Genomic DNA, 22,370 nt, shown 5'->3' on the forward strand with positions numbered 1-22,370 from the left:
ACACTCGCTGGAGAGCTATTGAAAGGCCCCAAGCCAGACCACAGGAGCTGGGCTTTACAAGAGTAACAAGGGACATGACAATAAAGCAGAATTATTTATTGGAGGCGCCAAGAGTAGGAACAATCACAAACCTACGAACTCCCCTCCCGGGCAATCCTTCCTGCCAGCTGGCAACAGGGCAGTCGGTGTCAGGCGTGCATCTGTGTGTGCGTGCTGCTAGACAACGGCTAAGCTTACACTTCCCCCAGCCAGAAACCAGCCAATAGCCCTTGGCACTCCAGGCAACGGCAAGGACCTTTCCTGAGCACCTTAGCTTTGACTTGCCAGTGGTGGGTCATGGTATTTGTTATCCCCAGAGAGACAAAGCTTTACGTTCAAGGAGATTTGGTAGGGGGAAGAGCAGGAACACAGCTCCTAGGTGGAAGTGCAAGGGCAGGTAACCTGGGCTGTAGCTTACAGGATGACATCACTCGAGGGTTCTGGGGACAGGGGCAGGCTGTGCTGTCTGAGCAGAGCTGCAGCAGCCCCAGGCAACAGATGGCCTTGCTAGAACCCAAGGGCTTTCCTGCCTCCCTGTCTCCCGCACAAACCAAACCGAAAGGGAGACACCGAGAGGCAGAGGCAGGGAGGGGAGATTACATGGGCCCAGAGCAGGGCCAAGCTCTGACTCACTTCCCAGCCCGGCGCTCCTCCTGGCGCTTGGTGAGGATGTATTTGAAAAACTCATACACGGACCAAGCAATGGCTGTGGAGGGCATCTGGTAAATGACCCGGGCCTGGACCCCACGGAAGTAGGCGGTCACACCGCCCACTCGGTACACCGTCCTGAAGGCATTGGCCATGCCTGTGATATGTCCACTGATGTTGGAGTTCAAGGCCAGGGACTCCTGGGTGTTGAGCAGTGTTTTGCAAACGTCCAATGGCGTGGTAGCAGCGGCGGCCACAGCACCCGCGCAGGCCCCTGAGACCACATGGGAGCCAGGGTTATACTGTCTTTGGGGGTTGAGCTGCTCCTGCAGAAACTCGTAAGTCATGAAGTGGATGGCTTGGAAGGGGATGTTCATGGTGAGCTGGGTGGTGTAGCTGCGGTAGAAGGCCCCAGCCCCTTCGTTGCGCCATACGGCCTGCACACAGTCCGTCACCCGCTGGTATGGTGAGTTGTACATCTGCATCCTCTGCTTGACCACTTGGGGCAGATGGCAGCAGCAAGCAGTCAGCGACAGCGTCCAGTGGCCAAGCCACCGAGGGGATAACGAGAGAGAGAGAAAGGATGAGTATAAGGCTAGGGAGCTCCCTGACTTCTATTTTCACTGGCTTCAGAGACAACTGACAACTAAGACCAGAAAACCCAGGTTCAAGATCCGTAACTCCCAGCAACCCCACACCCAGCCAGGAATCTAGCTAGAGCAGGGGTTCTCAAACTGGGGGTCGGGACCCCTCAGGGGGTTGCAAAGTTATTACATGGGGGGGTCGTGAGCTGTCAACCTCCATGCCAACCCCACTTTGCCTCCAGCATTTATAATGGTGTTAAATATATATAAAAAAAGTGTTTTTAATTTATAGGGGGGGTCGCACTCAAAGGCTTGCTATGTGAAAGCAGTCACCAGTAAAAACGTTTGAGAACCACTGAGCTAGAACTGCTCTTTGCAGGGTGCCAGCTACCTCACCATATTAGTATCCAGCTGCACACCCAAGGGCTGCTACACTTCGTTTCAGTCAGCTTTCGCACACTGAGCTCAGCACCAAGCATCTACGTCTTCCCTTGGAGAGACCAATCCCTCCCTCTGTTGCTACAGACCTATGAGGCAGTCAGAGAACATCATTCCGTCTCTCAGATGGATCTCAGCGTCTGGGCAGATCCCTGCATTTCTACAGCATCTTCCATCCCAGAATATCCCCAGGTATTTCACTAATTCAGCCAGACACATGTGCTCATCTACAGCCACAGCCCAGATTACTTCCAAGTGGAAAACAGCAGCTGTTCGAGAGCCTAACTCAAGCTCTACACAGCAGAGCAGAAACAACTCTCTGACTGCGACTGCAGGGGGATTCAGGAGACAGAACACAAATAACTGAGCTGGAATTTGGGGGGGACACCAGGCCTAACACCCCATGTCCTGCAGAAAGAGCCAGAGCACACCTTAGTGTGGGGCATAGGGGTCAGCCTCACCACAGGGAGGGAATGTCATCTACTGAGCCAAAAGCACCTGCATGTTCTTGGGGAGTAACATCCAAGCAATGGGCAAGCCCAGCTCTTTGCCTTTGCAGGTGCACTCAGACTCAAGAGGCATTTGGCTGCAAGTATGTATCTTACGAAGGCTCTCCTAGGAACACCCTACAAAGGGGATGCAGGACCTTGAGGGAAGGCCGCTTCCACAGAGCAGTGTTTCCCAGCACTCACACCCTCTCCCTAGCTGACAGCCTCAGCACAGGTGGGCCCAGGTGAGAACTGCACTCACCACAGCCCAGATCGCTGGTAATCTGAATTCAGATCCACTAGCTAGAGCTGCTGCTTTTTCTGCTGATCCCCATGACAAGTCCCTTGGGGGAAAGGGCTGACTCCCTCACTCTCTGCCACTAGATTCCCCAGACTGAGGCTGGCTCCTTTTTCCTAGGACAGAAACCTTCTGGCTAATCCAGCTCCCTAAATGGATACCACTGAGCTATCCAGGCCTGGGCCTTAGGCAGGGGATGTTGCTCTCTGCAGGACTCTCCCTCCTTAGGGCAGAATGAGAGCGCCCCCTGGTGCCACAGACAGGAGCACAGCACAGAGATGAATTCAGCTCCCACACAGAGGAAGCACCACACACCCTCACCCCCGCCTATGGGGCCTCCCCTGCAGAGGAGATGGGGTCATCATTACCTTCCACAGGGTTCATAGCTGCATCATGGAGCAATGTTGCTACACACCCCGCTGCACCTGTAAAACAAGAACTGACACATGTGAGGGGAGGAGACGGCGAGAGACCCGGGGCTCCACTGAGCCCCAGAGCCCCTCGCCAGAGAAGAGGGAGACACCCACTGCCAGGACTCCACTACCAGAAAGGAGAAGACTGGTAAATTCCTAATGCAGCCACCACATCCTGCCCAAGAGGAGGGCCAGATGCCAGCAACCCCTAACTTCAGAACCCACAAATTGAGGGAAGTGCAATAATCTGCCAGATCCTTATGGAGACGACTAGGCCTCACTTAATCCCAGCACCTACTAGAGAGAAGATGCAAACAGACTCACAGGGACCCCATCGGACCATGCCTCACCGTGTCCCAGAGTGAGAAACCACTCCATAGTCAGGATCCCACTGAATCCCAGTATCCACCAGGGTAAAATACACCCTCCAATGCAGGTCCAATGAGTCCCAAATCTGTCCAAGCACAGCAGCGTGGGGAGCCGGAGAAAGTCAAAGGCACCCTAGGAGTAAGGCACGGGAACTCTGAGGGCTGCATCCTGAACCCTGCTCCACTCTACCTACCCACAATGCTGCAGTCAATCCCAGCTCAGAGACGAGGGGGAGTCCTGCAGGCAGCTCCCATCCACAGGTGTTGCTGTGAGCAAGGGGAAGGTGTTGGCCAGCTCCCAGCCCCACTAACCTGTTCCTCAAAGTCAGATACCTGGGAACATCTCAGACAGGTCTATGAATAGGTTCAAGCACGAGTACAGCACTTCCCCTTGCCCAGCGCTGGGATTGGTAGGGAAGGGTGATGTGGAACCAGAGCACTGCGCAGATGGGCTGCTAGCTAATGACTGGAGAGAGGACATTGCTTAGGACATCTGCTCCATCTTCAGCAGACTGGCCTGAGTGCAGCACGTCTAATGCTTTAAGCCCACCGCACTAAGTATCAGCCTCGGCTATTGCTACCAGTTGTGTCTCCCTGCCCATTGGCCACCATCACCAAGGAAACCTTGCCCTGGGCTGGGCGAGGAAATTGGTGGCATTACAGCACCTTGGAGAGCCACACAGCAAGCCCAGGCCCCTATGCCTGACTCCCCAAAGAACTGGCACACACACACCATGCTCCCCTCCCATTAGCTGGGGCACATTTGTTTTTCCCATTGCTGCACCTGGCCCCATGAATAGGTCTAAACAGTAGCAAGCACCTCTAGTGCCACTCATGCTCTCCCCTTGATGCACACAGCCCTTGCCTGCTCTACCGCCAGTGCAGAGGAGTGGACACAGAGGCCCAGCAGAGCTGGTACAGAGCTATGCAGGTACAGGTCAGGGCACGATGTCTGGGAGATGGTACCTATGCAGGGGGAGAGAAACAGCTCTGACAACCACTCTGAGCTCTATTGAGTCATCCTGAGGGAGCACAAGAGACCTGGCTTCTGGGGATGCCCTGTCCTCGACTTTACCACCCCAGCCAGCAGGGCTGCCCTCAGTTGCTCTAGCCCCTCGGGGATGGTGGTGCAGGGAAGCGGTGCAGGAAGGATCAATACCATTGGCCACATGGCTATTGCCCCCAGCATGGATAACATCACTCAATGTCTTTTTTAACTTTTCATAGCAGGCGAAATACAAGGCGTGGGCAGGGCCAGCCCCAGTGGCCGTGATGTTCATGCCCCGCATTGGCCTCCAGAAACCCTCTGTCTGGACGATCCGCCACAGGGCCTCGAGCACGTTCCGATAGCGGGCGGCAGGCTCCGGCTGCAAACTCTGCATCCGCGTCTGAAAGTGCAGCAAGAGAGGGGCGTTACGTGCACCGAACAACTCCGTGGACAGCCCAGCCCTGGCCCCCAGCTCTCCCCGGGCTGGGCTGGAGAGCCCAGGCAGCAGCGCCAGGCGGGACGCCGGGCCGGCCGAGAGGGTCCAGCCCCAGGCCGGGATGCTGGGCCGGCCGGAAGACTCCAGTCCCGGCCCAGGGAGCAGCGCCAGCCGGGAGGGACCAGTCCTGGGCAGGCCAGAAGCGTCCTGCCCCGGGCCGGGATGTTGTGCCGGCCGGAAGGCTCCAGTCCCGGGCCAGGGAGCAGCGCCAGGCGGAATGCCGGGCCGGCCGCGAGGCTCCTGCCCCGGGCCGGCCGCGAGGCTCCTGCCCGGCACCCCCGCTCGCGCCGCGCCCCTCACCTTGACGCAGTCCACGGGGTACATCACGCAGTGCTCCAGCACCCCCGCCACGGCCCCGGCCAGCATGTGGGTGGAGACGGCGGCGCCCTGCGGCAGCGCCTCGTAGTCCGGGTCGGAGCCGGGCTCCGGCCTCCGCGCCGCCTCGGAGCCCCCGGGCCCGGGCGCGGCCTCCGCCCCGCCCCGCCGGGCCCAGCCGTGGCCCCCGCCCAGCAGCAGCAGCAGGACGCGGCCCGGCCGCGGCCCGCCCCCGGGGCCCGCGCCCGCCCCCGCGCCCGCCCCCAGCTCCATGGCGCCGCCCGGGGCCTCCGATCCCGCTCCGGGAGCCGCCGTCTCAGCGACGGGCCGCGTCCAGCCGGAGGCTCCCGCTCAGCCCGCCACGCCTCCTCAGCGCCTATTGGCCGGCGGCACTTTCCGCCCCGCCCGTCAGCGGCCTCGATTGGCCAGACTCGCCGCCCGCCCGCCCGCCTATTGGTTAGCCGCGCACTGGGCCCCAAACATGCCCAGTTCCCATTGGGCAGCCGCTCCCTCCGACACACGCATCCACAACGCCTACTGGCCAGCCGCGTCTTCAGCCCCGCCCATCCGCAGAGCCTATTGGCCAACCGATCCTTTTCTCCCGTCCATTTGAAGAGCCGATGGGCAGGCGATCTTTGACCTTTTGTACTCTTCAAGCTTTATTGGTTCCTCCTTTCCCTCAAAATCGCCATTATTATGGCAGAGGAGCAGCTATTGGGTTTTCCGGCTGCCACTCAGAATCGCGAGTCTTGGTTGGCTCTTGCTGCAAGGGCCAAAGCAACTGTTATTTGTTTGAAAGCCCCTGATTGGTTCTTTCATGATGGTGACGCCCGGGGAGGAAGCGGGATAAGCGTTAGCTGGTACCGCGATTGGCTCAGAAAACCTAAAATAGAGCGCGTATCTTCAGATGACCCCGCCCAAAGGGGCAGAATCACACTGCGGCCCCTGCGATTGGACAGTGCTCCGGTAACATTCGCCAATGAGAGGGAGCTACTGATCTGAGATTCGGTGTCTGATTGGCCACGACCGTGACGCAAGAGGAAATGCTGGGCTCTGCCGGCCGGGGCAGCTCAGAGTCCCTTTCATTCTGATTGGCTCCTCACGCTGTGGGGGCGGGGTTCCGGCGCAGAACAGGGCACCGATTGGGTTTTGGAAAGATGGACAGGTCCAATATGATCCATTCAGAGGGCGAACCTTGGAGAGCCCCCCCTTCCTCATGCGGGCCTCTCATTGGCTACTTGCTGTCGCTTCTGTGACGTGGCCGCCGCCGTGCCCGGCGCAGCTTGCGGCGCGGCTGAGGGGAGACGCGCTCGGGACCGGCTGACGGGCGGGGGCGGGCCCCGCGGAGCTTCCTGCCCTTGGCTCGGCGCCCGGCCCGCGCCCACCAGCCCGGCGGGGCCATGCCTCTGCGGCCCGCCGCGGCCCCGGGCCGGGCCAGGGGGGAGGGGAGGTGACGCGCCGCGGCCCGCACCGAGAGCGGGGCCCATGGCCAGGTGAGTGCGGGGGGGCCGCGGGCCGCCCGCCGATGCTGGACCGCCCGCCGCTGGCCCGGGGGGGCGCCGCGCGCAGCCCGCCCCCCCCCGCCGCCTCGGGCGCTGCCCGGCCCTGGGGACGCGCCAGCGCCGCCCCCGCCGGGCTGCCCGCGGCGCCCCCGGGACTGCTCCCCGCCTCGGCGCTTTCCCAGGGCCGGCCCCGCCGCGGCGCCGTGCGAGGCCGGGCAGCGGTGGGCGGCTCCTGCGGCCGCTGGCGAGCGGGGGCCCTTGCCCGCAGTCGTGGCAGAGCAGCGGGCCGGGGCCGGTGTCCTGGCCCCGGGGCCGTTCTGCCGCCCGCTGCTTGGCTGTGCTGTAGCGAGTGGGGGCGGGACACCCTCTGGGGTTTGCGGTAACTTAAAAAGAGCCAGGTGACTGTTCCTCGTGTCTGGCCTTTCTTCTCACCCCCTTCTCACAGGACCAGCAGCGCTGTGGGGGTGAGCTTGATAGGTGGGGTCCCTTGGTTTGTGGACGCAGATGGAGGAAGTTGCGTGCAGTCTGCTTGTAGTCATGTTGGTCCCAGGATGTTAGAGAGACGGGCGGGGGGGGGTGTCTTTTGTTGGTCCAACTTCTGTTGGTGAGAGAGATGAGCTTTCGAGCTTACACAGAGCTCTTCTTCGGGTCTGGGAAATGAACTCAGGGTGCCGCAGCTAAATACAGGATGGAACAGATTGTTTAGCCTCGGTAGTTAACACACATTTCAAGGTTAAGTGACCAGTTAACATTTCTCCAGTCATGGGTGCCAGGACGGTGGTGGGGAGAGGCTGTGGGAGCTGGTTTACATGGATTACAGATGGTTGTAATGAGCAATCAACGCTCTGTCCTATTGCTCAGAAAATGAGTGAAGAGCATGGAGAACAATTACATTACACTAATGCTGCTACTTACTAGAGTCTCCATCTTCCAGCAATTTCCTTAATGCTATTTTCCTTAACAATACTTCTAGAGTAAAATCAGAGTCTGCACATACATTTTAGAGCACTCTGAAATATTAACTCTTAAACCAGAAGTGTTGCTCTCAGGCAAAACTTCCAGAAAACACCCATGCAGAACACAAGCAAGGAGCAGCTAATGTGCTGAACGCACAGTCTCCAAAAGCTGCAAAGGCAGGACTCAAACTCGCAGTTTGTGGGTGTTGCTCTAGATTAGTGGCCACCCACTTACTCTGCTGTCCGGGTGCCTGCAAACACTCTGGCTTGCAAGAGCCTCGTCCTGCTTCAAAGGCACAAATGACTTTCTCTAGCTTATCAGTTTTGCTCAAGCCACATTGTAGGTCCAGCTTTTCCCCCTGAATAGCTTTAAAAATATTGTTTCCCCAAAGGGGCAGTGGGTGTTTGACAAAAGCTATGATCAATCCTGAGCAGGTGATAGCAGGTTGGGGAGAGTCAGAGCCATAGTTTGAGCCCCAGATTTGCAAAAAATTTGATGTCACATGTTTTTTTGGGGAGGAAGGGAAGGGCGTCTGTGTCTTGGGAACCCCTTGCTCCAATGTCCTCCTGTTTGGGTTGCTACCCTTACTCCAGCCCCATGAGGCACAGCAAATTTCAAGACCATCCAAGTCAACATTTGGATTTTAGACCACTTAGAAAATTTGGCTATTAAACAATAAGCTAGTCTCAGCCTTAACTATAGTGATGGTACTGTCCCACTACCTCTCATGAGTGAGCATCTTATCTCAAGGGTAGCAAGGATCCAGTGCTGATGGGGGTGGGTGTGACAGGGAGGAAATTGCAGTGGAAGCTGCAGGGTGGGGTAGGGGAAGAGTTGGGGATTCAATTGGTGTGTATGGGGTGGAAGGAGGAGGTATAGGAGAAATCAGGGTGTTTAAAAAACAAACCAACCCCCAAATCCACACACTAGCATAATGTATAACTGACAGACCATCGCACCCCAGTGTGTTATACACCCCTTCCTGCCGCCTTAGGGTGTGGACAGTGCTAAGCGCACTGTGGGAGCCAATGGCAGGCTGGACAGTGCATCTGTACCTATGAAGGAGGGCCTGGGGACATTTCTGGTAAGTGAATAGGAGGCAGTGTGGGCTTGAGGGCCCTGTAGGATCCTCCAGGTACCTGCTGGCTTTTTGTGCTCTCACTGCTCCCTTCTGTCCTCTTTCAGAATCAGCATTTCCTGCCTCTGCCCAGCATCATGGCATTTCACTGTGCCCCTGGTGAGCCTGTGTCCCCGTCAGCGACTGGCCCTGCTGGGACTCTTTCTTGGAGTCTGTCTCCTGCTACTCATGGCAGCCACAGATCTGCGCAATTGGGGCTCCTCTCCCCGCCCAGATAAGCAGTTTGAGAGGTGAGCGAGCCCTGGGTTTGAGTCTTTTCTCTGTACCTGGCAAGGGAAGAGGAGCTTGGCATCATGGGCATTTCAGAAACATGGTGAAATGACAAATCGGTGGGACGCTGTATGACTTAGAATTATATTATACAGGCAGGATAGATTATGCCATGAAGGCAGGGCAGCAGACCAGGACACACAGAAGATTCTGCAGAATCTAGCAAGAGAGAATTTTTGAGGGGAGAGGGCCACACAGCAGGATCTGTACAGCTACAAATCCTAACCCATAAGAATGTGATTATACATGTTGGGTTAGCAGCCTCCTGCTCGGGGACTGGAGACTGAATGCACAAAGTGGAGAGGGATCAAAGTCTAATGAAACCAGTAATAATGTGTGACTTGGTATAAGCTAGTGAAATGTCTCAGCAGGACAAGGTTTAGAAAAGCCATTTGTTGAAACCTTAAACAACTGCTTCTTGAAACCACTAGTTCCAGAGCACACAAGGAGAGAGGTTATTCTCACCTTAGTCCCGAGGAACATGCAACAGCTGATTTAAGGAGGCACAGTTGATCTACTAAGCGGTCTTGACAACAATATAATCAAGTTCAGCATCCTCAGGAGACAGAGGGTTGGGACAATAAACTTCAGAAAGGGGGATTTACAATAAAATAAAATAGAGACTCAACAATAAAAAAATAAGGAAATGAAATTCCTTAGACTGCCCGGAAGCTGCTTACACACGTCCCCCTCTGTGTATAGACAACAGCTCATAGTAAATTGTTCAGAGAAACAGAAACATTGTACTAGTGTAGGGAGCTCTGTGTCTTGCTTTCACTCTTTGCTCAGAGCTGTTGCCTTCATCCTCACTAGCAGGACCTCCTCTGGGGTTTATCAGGCAAATGATCCTGCCAGGTGCATGTGTTTGACTTCGTCGCCACTTAGCCCTTTCCTGTCAGACTTCTGAAGAACGGCACAGATGACAGAAATGTTATGCAGTTTACTTCTCATTGGGTGACCCCGGTCTTGAGTCCCGTATCTTCCCCATAACCTGATAAGTAGCATCTAGCAAGGGAAGTGTGGTGCTTTGCATTCATCCACAGTTCCTCTCCAAGATGACATTGGAATTTAAAGTTAAAAGACCCTTGGTGTTCTGCTTGGAGTGGATTAAATCCCTCAGCAAGCCTACCCAGCTTCTTTTTTCTCCAGACACCAATTCAGTGGACAGTGCTGTTCCCAAGAGTACTGTGGATGTCCAACTGCATGTCACATTGCATCTGTCTGACACTAGAAGGCAACACTAGGCTGTCGCATCAGCCTGTCTCGGGGTGTCTCCATCACAGCTATGTGCAAAGCTGCTCTGTGGTCCTCTTCCCCCAGTGTCCCCAAGCATCAGTGCTTGCACTGGCTACCAAGGAGGAGTCCTGTTGCAGCCCCTCCACCCTACAGAACTCGTTTCCAAGATAGAAAGGCCAAACTCTCTGGCCCCCAAGAAAAGCTTGTTCTCTCTTGGGGAGTCCTGTATTAGCAGTTGGCCAACCATGGGCACAGGGCTGTGTCCCTAATTGCTGCTCCTGCACGTTGAATGTTGTCTGAAGTTGCCCTTGAAAGAAGGGATTGCTCCTTTCTGGGTCTGTGTTTCTACATATGGATTAAAGAAAGCCCCGTGTGGAAAGTTCAGGAGGGGGTGGCATGTGACTGATATGAAACTGCTGTGCTATTGCTGCTCTGGGGGTGCTCCAGGGGTCTCATGTGGTGGGGCTGAGAGGCCAGAGTGAGTCCTGCTGGAGCAGCATCTCCAGAGACACAGGCTCACAAGGTCAGTAATTTTCCCCTCCCTTGTCAGAGTGCCGAGGGCTCTGGCTGTAACACAATTACCCCAGAAGGGCCAGTGAGGCGCCAGCTCTGTGCTGGGCAGTTCCACTTTCATCACCAGCTTTGGGGCTCAGGGAAGGGCAGGCATGTCCCACGGTGCCACAGTAATTGAGTTGAGGTTGTTTATTGTCCATATTATAGCCCCGGGGTCATCGGAGCCTCATGGAAGCGGATGCTCTGGATTGGATAATGGTGCTGAGCTAGGGCATCCTAATTCTGTTATTCCTTTTACTAATGGAAAGTGAAGCTGCAGCCCCCTGGTTCTGCCCTGACTGTGCGCGTGTGGGCAGCTAGCATTGCGCTGACTCAGCCAACGGGCACAGCTGCATGTGCAGCCGGCGGGGGGCTTGCAAGGGAAAGGATCAATCAGCCATATTGATCTCCTGCCCTGAGGATCCAGAAGAGCTCGTCAGTGCCCTGAGGGAGTCTGGAGCTTTCTTGCCACTTTGGAAGCAGAGCTCTGAGGGCAAGTTCTTTGTGCAGCATCAGCAGAGCCTACAGCATAGGCTAATGAGGAGAGAAGGCCCCGTCAGTCTGTGGGTGGTTACACCTGCCCTATGGCCTCTGGAAGGACAGACCAGACATTGTGTGGGGGCAAAGCCCTCCTAGAGTTCGCTGTTAAGTTCATGTCCCCAGACTCTGCCATCAGCCACGGCCAAGCCCTTACAGTGCCCTTGTCTGATGGGTGTATGTGTGTAGGGGGGGTGACTCCTCCCTGACTCCTACAATGACTGGTTGATGTTCTGACCCCTGATATTCAGTCCCCCCTCATAGCCTCCAGCCCCCATGTGGCTGATGCCTAACGGTTGGTGCAAACACTCGATCCAGTAGACACCTCTCCTGGCTGGTGGGGGCTGGTGTCTGAGGAGCCTGCCCGGCTACAGATGCTGTGAGTGGAATTTCCACAGCACCACAACTGCCCTGACTGCATGGAATCCCTCCCAGTGCACCCTGGGTGGAACTGAGTCCTTGCTGGCTTGTCCCATCTGCTCTCCATTCTCCTCCCCTGTGCAAGGCCTACCCAGGTCTCACCCTTAGGGAGGCAGAGAGCTACACGTTATCGCAAGGCAGTGTTGTGTGGAACAGGCTGGCTCCCAGCGCTCATGCTAGCCTGATCCTGGTCATGCTCATGTTGCTATGGGGCTGTGCCTTGGGTGGCCCTCTGCTCCTCCTGCCTATTGGGCTGATCCTCCCTCTTCCACTCTCCCAGGTACCTGGCACGGGTGGGAGACCTGGAAGCTACAGACACAGAGGACTCAACGCTGAACTACGGGATTGTTGTTGATTGTGGGAGCAGCGGCTCCCGGGTCTTTGTGTATTTCTGGCCACCGCACAATGGGAACCCTCATGACCTGTTGGATGTCAAGCAGATGAGAGACCGGAGCAGCCAGCCCGTTGTCAAGAAAATCAAGCCAGGTCTGTGCCCCCTTCTTCCCTACACGAACCCAAGCAAGGGTTGGGGATCGATCGCTTGCTTTTCCCTTCATGCAGGTGGGGACAGGGCTGGTGAAGGCCATGCAAGTGAAGGAGCTTGTCCACTCTGCAGTCTGGGGCAGTGATCTCGTCCCTTCGCCTCCCTCAGACTGGGGGGCAGTCCCTGCCCTGTGTCTAAGTAACAGAGCTTTGCTGCCTTTCTACATGTGTATGTGACACTGATTTCTTACTTGTTTTCCCCTTTCTCCATGCAGGGATCTCCGTGCTGGCAACAACTCCTGACCAAGCCAGTCACTACATGCGCCCGCTGCTTAGCTTCGCTGCAGCTCATGTGCCAGTAACGAAGCACAAGGAGACTCCGCTCTACATCCTGTGCACGGCAGGCATGAGGCTTCTGTCTGAGAGGTGAGTGCCCCCCAGTGCGCCTTGCTTGTGTCACTGGGTTCCACCAGCATTAGGGGCACCCAGTCACTCGGCGAGCCAAGGAGGGCAGGGAGTTCGTGAGAGAACCCTGGTGCCACGAGCAAGGGAGAAAGGCGCATGCTGCTCCTGAGACCACCCAGTAGGTGTGCTGGGGGCAGAGGGGATGGCTTGGGGAGCCCAGGTGTGGAGACAGAGGGGAGGCTTCAGGAATCCTGGAAGGGTGTGGATGGGGGTGTTGGAGTCACTGCAGCCTTTGTGATGAGGGGCAACATTTCAGTCTCAAATCAAGTAGCTAAAATCCCAATCCCCTGGCTCCAAACCAGAATGGGCATGTTGAGGGGGATTCATTGTGCCCTAACCCAAAGGGAAGGAGAGTCAGCCATTGGGCAGGATGCTCACTGCCCGTCTCCTGTACCCTCCGCAGACAGCAGGCTGCGATCCTGGAGGACTTGGTGAGGAATGTGCCCCTGGAGTTTGATTTCCTTTTCTCTGAGTCGCAAGCTGAAGTGATCTCAGGGAAGCAGGAAGGTAACAACAATATCTAGCTCTTCTAATACCTATACATGTGTTATGAGTAGGGAGCCTGGGGGAGATAAGACTTCACCAGGTGCCTGTAGGAAGAGGCTTGGCTGCTCCCTCCTGGGGAGTGTGGTTCTGGGGGCAGGTGGTGCTAATTATTATTTTCAGGAGGAGGGGCCGGATGCTGGAGTGGGGATCAGTGCTGTACAGGCATTGTGGGAGCCCTGGTGCATGCTCTGAGATGGTCTCACTCTGAAGCCAGACAGCATAGGCAGGGTGAAGACGATGGGTCTTTGTACACTTTATTCCCTGCCACTGAGCTGATAGTGCAGACTCACCAATCTGCTGGGCTCTGCGCTCCCTTAGGCCTGATGAAACTATCCTGTCAGATGCTGAAAGAACCGCCCAAGTGCTGGTCCTTCTCCAATCTAGGGACTGCAGATTCCAAGAGCTAACTCTGGCTCCAGCGTCCCAGCTGCTGCGGGCGCTTTGCCTAACGAACTGGTTTGTAAAAAGAAAAGGAGTACTTGTGGCACCTTAGAGACTAACCAATTTATTTGAGCATAAGCATAACTGGTTTGTGTGTCCCCACCTAGGGGTCTATGCCTGGATTGGGATCAACTTTGTCCTGGGGAGATTCGATCACGAGGAGGGTGAGTCCAGCCAGTGCCTGTGTCTCTCTAGCCTGTGGGGCTGGGGCAGGTGGAGCTCTGCTGGAGTTAACCCAGCACCCAGAGCAAACCAGGGCCTGGCACGTTGACAGTCCCTGCTCCAAGGCAGCAGACCCCGCCACAGGGGAGGAAGAGTCCCTGAGCCTTAGTCAGGTGGGGAGAGGGAGGTGGTAGAGAGCTGGGGGGTCAGCAGGGATGGGAGGGGGCAGGGGCAGGGCAGTAGAGATGGGATGAGGTGGTGTGTTTGGAGTTGGTGTCTCAGGATGTTGTAGGAGCAGAGGCTTGCAGAAGTGGTGGAATCTCTTTAGTTGCCATCAGCCATTTATGCCACTTTGTGGAGCTCCCTGCATTAGGCAACAACCAGATGGGATCCTGGCCCCGTCCCTGTCATAGAATCATAGAATATCAGGGTTGGAAGGGACCCCAGAAGGTCATCTAGTCCAACCCCCTGCTCGAAGCAGGACCAATTCCCAGTTAAATCATCCCAGCCAGGGCTTTGTCAAGCCTGACCTTAAAAACCTCTAAGGAAGGAGATTCTACCACCTCCCTAGGTAACGCATTCCAGTGTTTCACCACCCTCTTAGTGAAAAAGTTTTTCCTAATATCCAATCTAAACCTCCCCCATTGCAACTTGAGACCATTACTCCTCGTTCTGTCATCTGCTACCATTGAGAACAGTCTAGAGCCATCCTCTTTGGAACCCCCTTTCAGGTAGTTGAAAGCAGCTATCAAATCCCCCCTCATTCTTCTCTTCCACAGACTAAACAATCCCAGCTCCCTCAGCCTCTCTTCATAAGTCATGTGTGTCCCCAACACAGTTCAGATCCCAAGGCCCTGACCTGGTCGGGGGGGAGGCTGCCATGTGAGGTTGGTTCCTGGGACCCTGTCGGGAGCGTGCAGAGTAGGAGGCTGCCCTGTGCACTTTGGTCCCAGGGTCCTGCTAACATACTTCTGTGGGCTGCAGAGGAGGATGCGATGATCACTGTGGCCCTGGGGGGTCAGGCAGAGTCCCTGGTGCGGAAGCGGACGGTGGGGATCCTGGACATGGGCGGTGCCTCTCTGCAAATTGCCTATGAGGTGCCCAGCATAGAGACCTTCTCCTCCCCACAGCAGGTGCGTATCTTGCTGGCAGGGCAGGAAAGCAGCCCTTACGGTCCCCGGGGTTGGCCCTGCTGCTCACCCCTCTCTGCCCTAGGAGGAGGCTGCCAAGAGCCTGCTGGCGGAGTTCAACCTGGGCTGTGATGTGCAGCACACAGAGCATGTGTACCGTGTCTACGTCAGCACCTTCCTGGGCTTTGGGGGCAACTTCGCACGGCAGCGCTACGAGGAGCTTATGCTGAACCAGACTCGTGCCCACAACAGGTAATGCTGCCCCAGGATCAGCAGACCCCCACTGGCACCTGCCTGCAGCGGGGAGTTCCTCGGAGGTCCCAGCCCCTGGAGATGTAGGGCCTGTAACTGGAGGGTGACCTCTGTGAGGTCTAATCTCAGCACTCTCTGCAGAAGCCTGAAGGGTGATGGTGTAAGGTGACGGCTTTAAAATGGCCCCTCTTAGTCTGCAGGGCTACCCCCCATGGAGGTCCTGCTGTCTCTGAGTGTGCGGAGGCCAGCACATGGGCAGTCAGGGTTCTACGGGCTCTGCTAACACCATTGGCCCTGCAGGGCCGGCCCAGCCTGTGCGGGGCTGGGTTCTACACCCTCCCATGGAGATCAGCTGGGGCTTGTGGGAAAGAATCTCGGCTCCAGCTGGAGGAGCATGCCCAGGGCTCACTGCCCTTGTTTTTATCTGTTTGGGGGGCTCCCCAGTGGACCTACCTGTTCTCATGGGATCTTCCTGAGGGTGATTAGCTGTGGTGTTACCCTCCCTCCAGCCTCCTCTTCTCCAGGCAGCCGACGCCTTGCCTCTCCAGCCCATCCTCTCCTGGGATTGATGCCAGGTGCCTCCCTGCAGCCCATGCCACCTATCTCTGGACCCCACCATGGGCTGGGACGGCACCAGGGCCCTCTGCAGAGGTTGCGGACTGGAGTGGGTATTTGCTTGTTTCAGTCAGGGTGAGATTCTCCAGCAGGTTCAGGCAGATGGGCGATGAGGCAGCAGCTAGTGCAGCTGTATGACCACATGTGGCCCTAGCGCCCAGAGCACAGCGCTGCCCCTCCCAGCTTCCCAGTACCCACTGCCCCCTGGAGGCGGCTGTGCCTCAGTTCCCTCCCCTCCCTCAACCTGGCCTCTCCCACGTCCCCCAGTGGGATGACCCAGCTGCCAGAGCCCACATCAGCAACTCTTCTTCTGCTCCTTGCTGACCCAGTCTCTCTCTCTCTCTCTGATGTTTCTCTCCTGCTCTCCATTTCTCTAGTGCCTGTCTCGGAATGCCATGTGGAGTTGTAGCCAGGGCCAGACACACTCAGTGCCCAGAGCAAACCTCCCTGCCAGAGCTTCAGGGATAGTCTAGTGCCGGTAACCCTGTTTCTGCTGCCGAGGCCTGGGGCTGTGTTCCTCCCACTGGGTGGGCAGGGTGTCCCTTTGCACAGCTGTGCGCTCTTTGCTGTGTCTGTGTGCCCAAAGGCAATGTGTGCTTGTCAGGTTGGGAGGATCAGCCCAATAGGCAGGAGGAGCAGAGGGTCACCCAAGGCACAGCCCCATAGCAACATGGGCATGGCCAGGATCAGGCTAGCATGAGTGCTGGGAGCCAGCCTGATCCATACAACACTGCCTTGCGATAACGTGTAGTGCTCTGCCTCCCTAAGGGTGAGACCAGGGTGGGCCTTGCAGGTGTGTCCAGCAGCTTGGGGTGTGTAGCAGTGGGCTGCGCTTGCTGGGGTGTGCCCAGCTGGGCGGGGGGAGAGGGAATGTGGCTCTTAGCAGGGGGTGACTCTGCACTCGGGGATATTCCCAGTGGCCGGGGCAGTGAGCACATGTGTGCCTAGCAGGGGGCACAGCTCTGTCAGTGCAGAGCCCTGTTAATCAGTCTCTTCCCTGGCTCTCGTTCCAGGCTGCAGGGCCAGCAGACGGGGACAAGTGCTGAGACACCCTTTCTGGATCCCTGCCTGCCTGTGGGGCTCGAGGACACAGTAGAAAGAGGTGGCCAGACCCTGCATGTCCGAGGGCGAGGAGACTGGCAGGCCTGTGCACAGCTGCTGCACCCTCTGCTGGCAGGGGTCAATGGCAGCCAGGCCTCCCTGACCCACACTTACCAGGCGCCCATTGACTTCAACAACAGTGAGTTCTACGGCTTCTCTGAGTTCTTCTACTGTACTGAGGACGTGCTGCGTCTTGGGGGCCGCTACCGTGCACCCAGCTTCACCCGCGCTGCCCAGGTGAGAACTGCCCTGACCTAATGCCCGGGGGGTGGGGACTGGACTGCACCTGGATGGCCACTCTGCCCAGGTGAGCACCACCCTGATCCAGGGGATGTGCTGGGGGATGAGCATGTTACTTTGTGCCCAGATTCACTTGTTCCGCCCTGACCCTTCTCTAGCTCCCGTGGGGATCCTTCCCTGACAGGGTTACTGGCCTGGTGGATGGGGGTAGCAATAGATAGGATTTCTTGATTTTTATTGAGGCTTCTGGTGCATTCTCATAAACTAGGGAAATGTGGACTAGATAACGTTACTATAAAGTGGCGCACAACTGGTTGAAAGATTGTGTTTGCTGTCGAACTGGGAGGGCATAGGTATCTATTGGGGTCTGCCCTTCGTCTGGTGCTATTTACAATGTTCATTAATGACTTGGAGCAGAGAGTGTGCTTATAAAATGTGCAGATGATACCAAACTGCGAGGAGATTGCTGGCACTTTGGAGGACAGGATTAGAATTCAAAATGACTTTGACAAAGTGGAGAATTGGTTTGAATTCAATAAACAAGTGCAAAGTGCTTCATTTAGGAAGGAAAAATGAAACGCACAACCAGAAAATGGGGACTAACTGGCTAGAAAGCAGTACTGCTGACAAGGATTTGGGGGTTAGAGTGGATCACAGATTGAGAATCTATAATATGCAGTTGCAAAAAAGGCTAATCTCATTCTGGGGTGCATTAACATGAGTGTTGTAAGACGCAGGAGATAATTGTCCTACTTTACCTGGCACTGGTGAAGTCTCAGCTGGAGCACTGTGTTCAATCCTGGGCACTATGGTTGAGGAAAGATGTGGATGAAGTGGAGAGAGTCCAGAGGGGAGCAACAAAAATGACAGGTTTAGAAAGCCTGACCTATGGGGAAAGGGTAAAATAACAATTGTTCTCCATGTCCACTGAAGGTGGGGCAAGAAGTAATGGGCTTAATGTGCAGCAAGGGGGATTTAGGTCAGATATTAGGAAAAACTTTCTAACTATCAGGGTAGTTAAGCTCTGACCTAGGCTTCCAAGGGTGGTTGTGGAATCCCCATCACTGGAGGTTTCTAAGAACAGGTTTGACGAACACCTGTCAGGGATGGTCTAGGTCAGTGATCCCCAATGCGGTGCCCGTGGGTGCCGCAGCGCCTGCTGCGGCATTTATGTGCCCGCCTAGTGAGAAGGGAGTGCTTCTGCCAGACAACCCGCCTCCGAGGAGTGCGGCTGCTGGACAGCCAGCCGCCGAAATGACGCCGCTTCTCGGTGGCATTTCAGCAGCAACGCTGCTTGATGACGCCGCTTCTCAGTGGCATTTCGGCAGCTGGTCGTCAGGCGCCCACCACACCCTTCTGGGAACATGAATATGCTATAGCACCCGAAAGGTTGGGGACCACTGGTCTAGGTTTCCTTGGTCCTGCTTCAGCGCAGGGGGCTGGACTTGAGGTCCCTTCCAGCCATACGTTTCTGTGATTCTATTTGCTATGCTGGAGGGGAGTGCTGGTGTTACCTTGTGCCCAGTGTCACTGGTGCTGCCCTGTGCCCCAAGGGAGGGGGTACCAGTCTCTCCACTGACAGTGCGCTCTCTCCCTTGCTGCCCCAGGATTACTGCAGCCTGAGCTGGTCAGTGCTGACGCAGCGGTTCCAAGAGGGCCTGTACTCACCACACGCAGACCAGCATCGGGTCAAGTAAGGAGCTTCCCCTCACCACAGGCACAGTTGGGGCTCCTGTCAGTGTGTCTAGCACCAGGGGCTCTCAGAAGCAGGAGACCCTGGTATCTGGTTGACTGTCCCATGTGCTCTGTCTGTAGGTATCAGTGCTTTAAATCTGCCTGGATGTACCAAGTCCTTCATGAGGGTTTCCACTTTCCCCTGGATTACTCCAGCCTGCACACAGCCCAGCTGGTGTACGACCGCGAGGTGCAGTGGACCCTGGGAGCCATTCTCTATAAAACACGGTTTCTGCCACTCAGGTAAAGCAAATTTGAGGTGGGAGCCCAGGGGCTGCCCCGCAGTGCTTGGCCTGCAGAGGGGGATTCATAGATTCCAAGGACCGAAGAGACCATTGTGATCATCTCATCTGAGCTCCTGTATAGCACAGGCCAGATAACGTCCCTACAGTAACTCCTAGAGCAAAGCTTTGAGAAACATCCCATCTTGATTTAAAACTTGTTCCAGCTCGCAGTCACACACCTGCGCGAGCTCCTGGCTACTCCAGTCCCAGCAACGGCATTGTAGGGAGCAGGGCAAAGGCACTGGCTGTAAGGGGAGAGCCTGACCTCTCCCAGCAGGGGGCACTAAGTGCCAGGAGTAAAACAAGGTGCATGTGCTGCATTGCCACCTTTCACGGTAATTCTTCAGTGGCGGGTGCTGACCTCTCTTCCTTTCTCCCTGCCTAGGGATCTCCGGCAGGAGAGCAGCCGGCAGGCCCACAGCCCCTGGCTCCGCCTCTCCTTCGTTTACAATCACTATCTCTTCTTCGTCTGCATCCTGGTGGTGCTGCTGGCCATCATCCTCTACCTACTGCGGCTGCGCCGCATTCACAGACGCCAGCTGCGCTCAGCTCTGCTCAACCTGCTGTGGCTGGAAGAGGTGGTGCTGTTGCCAGGCCAGGAACTGGGGCCCTAACGCTGCCACGGCCCAGGAATCTGTCTGAGCCACAATTCAGCCTGCTTCTAGCTCCCAATTCCAGCATCCGAACTGGAACCTAGGCTGGATGACAAGTGCCCAAAGTCTCCTGTCAGGAGGTCCATCATCTCCTCCTCCTAGAGCCAGAACCAGTGTCTGAGAGGTCCCGAGCAGCACAGGACATGGCTCTGGTGCTTGTATTTCTGACAAATGCAAAGGCCTGGAGGGACTTCCTGCTGAGGCAGGAGAGGTGATACCCACTAAGAGGTGGCATCAGCAAGGCAGAGCTAGCACTTCCTACTCATGGAAGTGTAAAGGCAGCACAGCTGTAGCATTTCCTCTGATCTGCTATTTTGCAAACCTATGGAACTCTCTGCAATAAGATATCAGTGAGGCCCACAGTTGGTAGAATTCAGAGGATGACTAGACACTTGAAGGACCAACAAGCACAGCTGCTGTTCCCTCTGAAAAGTCAATCCTAAAGGACTTACAGGTGCCTAAGCCAGCTTCTGCCTGCAAAGGAGCAAGGAGACCTAGCCCCTAAGTCTCTGTCCTTCTGCCCTGTTGGGGACAGAGGAGCCCCTGCCCCTCCTGTCTTCACAGACAGGCTGCAGCCTTTGCTCAGTTTTTCTCTCCAAGGGGACAGGACTGGGACCTGAAACCTTGGCCCTGGCTTTATGGTCAGGCTGTGCCTGCAGCAGTCGGAGAATTGGCTGGAGCTGGCCAGCCAGCATGATGGGCTTCCTTGGGCACTACCGGCCAAGCTGTCACATCAACTCCCTGGAGCCAAAGGGCCAGAGTCCCTCACCTCATCTTATCATAGAATATCAGGGTTGGAAGGGACCTCAGGAGGTCATCTAGTCCAACCCCCTGCTCAAAGCAGGACCAATCCCCAACTAAATTATCCCAGCCAGGGCTTTGTCAAGCCTGACCTTAAAAATATCTAAGGAAGGAGATTCCACCACCTCCCTAGGTAACACATTCCAGTGTTTCACCACCCTCCTAGTGAAAAAGTTTTTCCTAATATCCAACCTAAACCTCCCCCACTGCAACTTGAGACCATTGCTCCTTGTTCTGTCGTCTGCTACCACTGAGAACAGTCTAGAGCCATCCTCTTTGGAACCCCCTTTTAGGTAGTTGAAAGCAGCTATCAAATCCCCCCTCATTCTTCTCTTCTGCAGACTAAACAATCCGAGTTCCCTCAGCCTCTCCTCATAAGTCATGTGTTCCAGTCTTCACAGAAGGAGAGGGGTTTGACCCAGCACAAAGGGCTGAGCAGCAGAGTCTGTTTCCATTGACGTGTCCTGTTCCCAAGCAATGGGGTGCCTCGTGGTCCATAGGGCATAATGCCCCAGTCTGAGCCATGTGGTCTCTCAATTTCAGACGGGGCAGCACTTGGAAACTGCATAATTCTGTGCTGAAGTGGGTTTCTTCTCCCAGAAGCTGGTTGAATAAACATTCTCCCTATGCCCCCATCCCAGTCTCAGGGCTTTAAGCCTCTCTCTAGCCCATCTCTGTTTGGTAAAGAGGTGCAGAGACCCAATGCTGCATCCCCACAGCTCTCACCCTAAGGAGGGGCGCTGTTATCTCACATGGATTACATTTGATGTCTTGTAAGGGCTGATAAGACACTGGCCGCAGCAACAGGACTGGAAGGGCCAATAGTTTGTTCTCTGGAAGGGGAGGCAGTACTTGTCTGTGGGTGGGCAGGGGCCTTCCTCATTCCAACCCTATCCCATGCTCATTTGCTGCCAAATCACTTTCCATACCAAGGGCAGCAGTCCCTCCCCCAGCCAGTGCTGGCTCAACTTGGCTATGGAACCCCTGCTGTAACCTGCCTCCAGAGGTTAGCTCTGGAATTCTTCTGGCTGGGACTGCACTGGGTCTCTGCAGGGGTTCTGAGTCTTCCCCCACAGCCAAGTCCAGGCCCTGTAGAGACTCCTTTATGGTGCAGGTGGTCAGGTGAGGAGCACATTGGTGCTTGCCTTCCTCTGCCATGACTAGCAGCTTTTTCCTCCAGCCTAGGGGTCTTCCCCCCAGCCTCTGAGCTGCCTCCAGACCTGAAAGCTGCTACCGGTGAGCACGGAGCCTCTGCTACACAACCCCATCTGTGTGTACAGGTGGTAGAGTTCCCCTTGGTGAGCTGGAGGCTGGTCCTGGCAGAAACCACCAGAATCTGAGATGTCCTGGACTACAACTGGGTGGATCCCCAAGCGCTTGGTCAGTGCATGGGGCTTTCCACCCTTGCATACTGCAGGGGGTGGGGGAGGCCTTGTTGCCCACCTCTTGAGTTTTCTTCAGGGGATCCTGTGAGAGGGTGCTCCTTGTCCATCCCAGGCCCTCCGGATCTTTTCCTTGGGCCCCCCCTCCCCTCAATGATCTGAGCCGGCTGCATGTCATGCAGCCAGTTCAATTTCAAACCATGCCAAGGGAACAACTATACATGCTTGTGCTCCACACGTTTCCCTTCCACACCCTCGTGTCCTGCCCTGATATCAAGTGGTGGGACTATCTACCTCCTGTAGAGAGGGTGAGGAACCCCCCCCCCCCCCCCAGTGGGCCAGCCTCTATTCCACACTGGTCTCACAGCCCCCCAGGGATAGTGAGACCTCCTGG

At 56.0% G+C, this 22,370-nt stretch overlaps 2 protein-coding genes across 4 annotated transcripts; one reads left to right on the plus strand and one right to left on the minus strand.

The window, feature by feature from the left end:
* Window positions 1-517: 517 nt before the first annotated feature.
* On the minus strand, window positions 518-5,348 carry SLC25A28 (solute carrier family 25 member 28). 3 transcript variants are annotated; one of them, XM_074959553.1, is made up of 4 exons: window positions 5,061-5,348; window positions 4,436-4,664; window positions 2,864-2,920; window positions 518-1,186 (listed from the first exon to the last, which is right to left on the minus strand). In XM_074959553.1, exons 1-4 carry the CDS (start codon window positions 5,346-5,348, stop codon window positions 669-671), a joined length of 1,092 nt encoding a protein of 363 aa, XP_074815654.1. In that variant the 3' UTR covers window positions 518-668. The 3 variants fall into 3 exon arrangements, with proteins under 3 accessions (XP_074815654.1, XP_074815657.1, XP_074815656.1); XM_074959556.1 differs by lacking the exon at window positions 5,061-5,348 and having other exon boundaries at window positions 4,495-4,632; XM_074959555.1 differs by lacking the exons at window positions 4,436-4,664; window positions 5,061-5,348 and adding an exon at window positions 3,259-4,235.
* Window positions 5,349-6,487: 1,139 nt separating this feature from the next.
* On the plus strand, window positions 6,488-22,297 carry ENTPD7 (ectonucleoside triphosphate diphosphohydrolase 7). Its single transcript, XM_074959557.1, has 12 exons — window positions 6,488-6,568; window positions 8,720-8,902; window positions 11,968-12,173; window positions 12,446-12,596; window positions 13,039-13,142; window positions 13,730-13,786; window positions 14,769-14,917; window positions 15,000-15,166; window positions 16,795-17,119; window positions 18,730-18,815; window positions 18,938-19,099; window positions 19,526-22,297. The coding sequence occupies exons 1-12, from the start codon at window positions 6,561-6,563 to the stop codon at window positions 19,752-19,754; spliced, it is 1,827 nt and encodes a 608-aa protein (XP_074815658.1). The 5' UTR covers window positions 6,488-6,560; the 3' UTR covers window positions 19,755-22,297.
* The last annotated feature ends 73 nt before the right edge of the window (window positions 22,298-22,370 follow it).

Source organism: Natator depressus, chromosome 7 (assembly GCF_965152275.1).
Source record: "Natator depressus isolate rNatDep1 chromosome 7, rNatDep2.hap1, whole genome shotgun sequence".
Classification (NCBI taxonomy): domain Eukaryota; kingdom Metazoa; phylum Chordata; order Testudines; family Cheloniidae; genus Natator; species Natator depressus.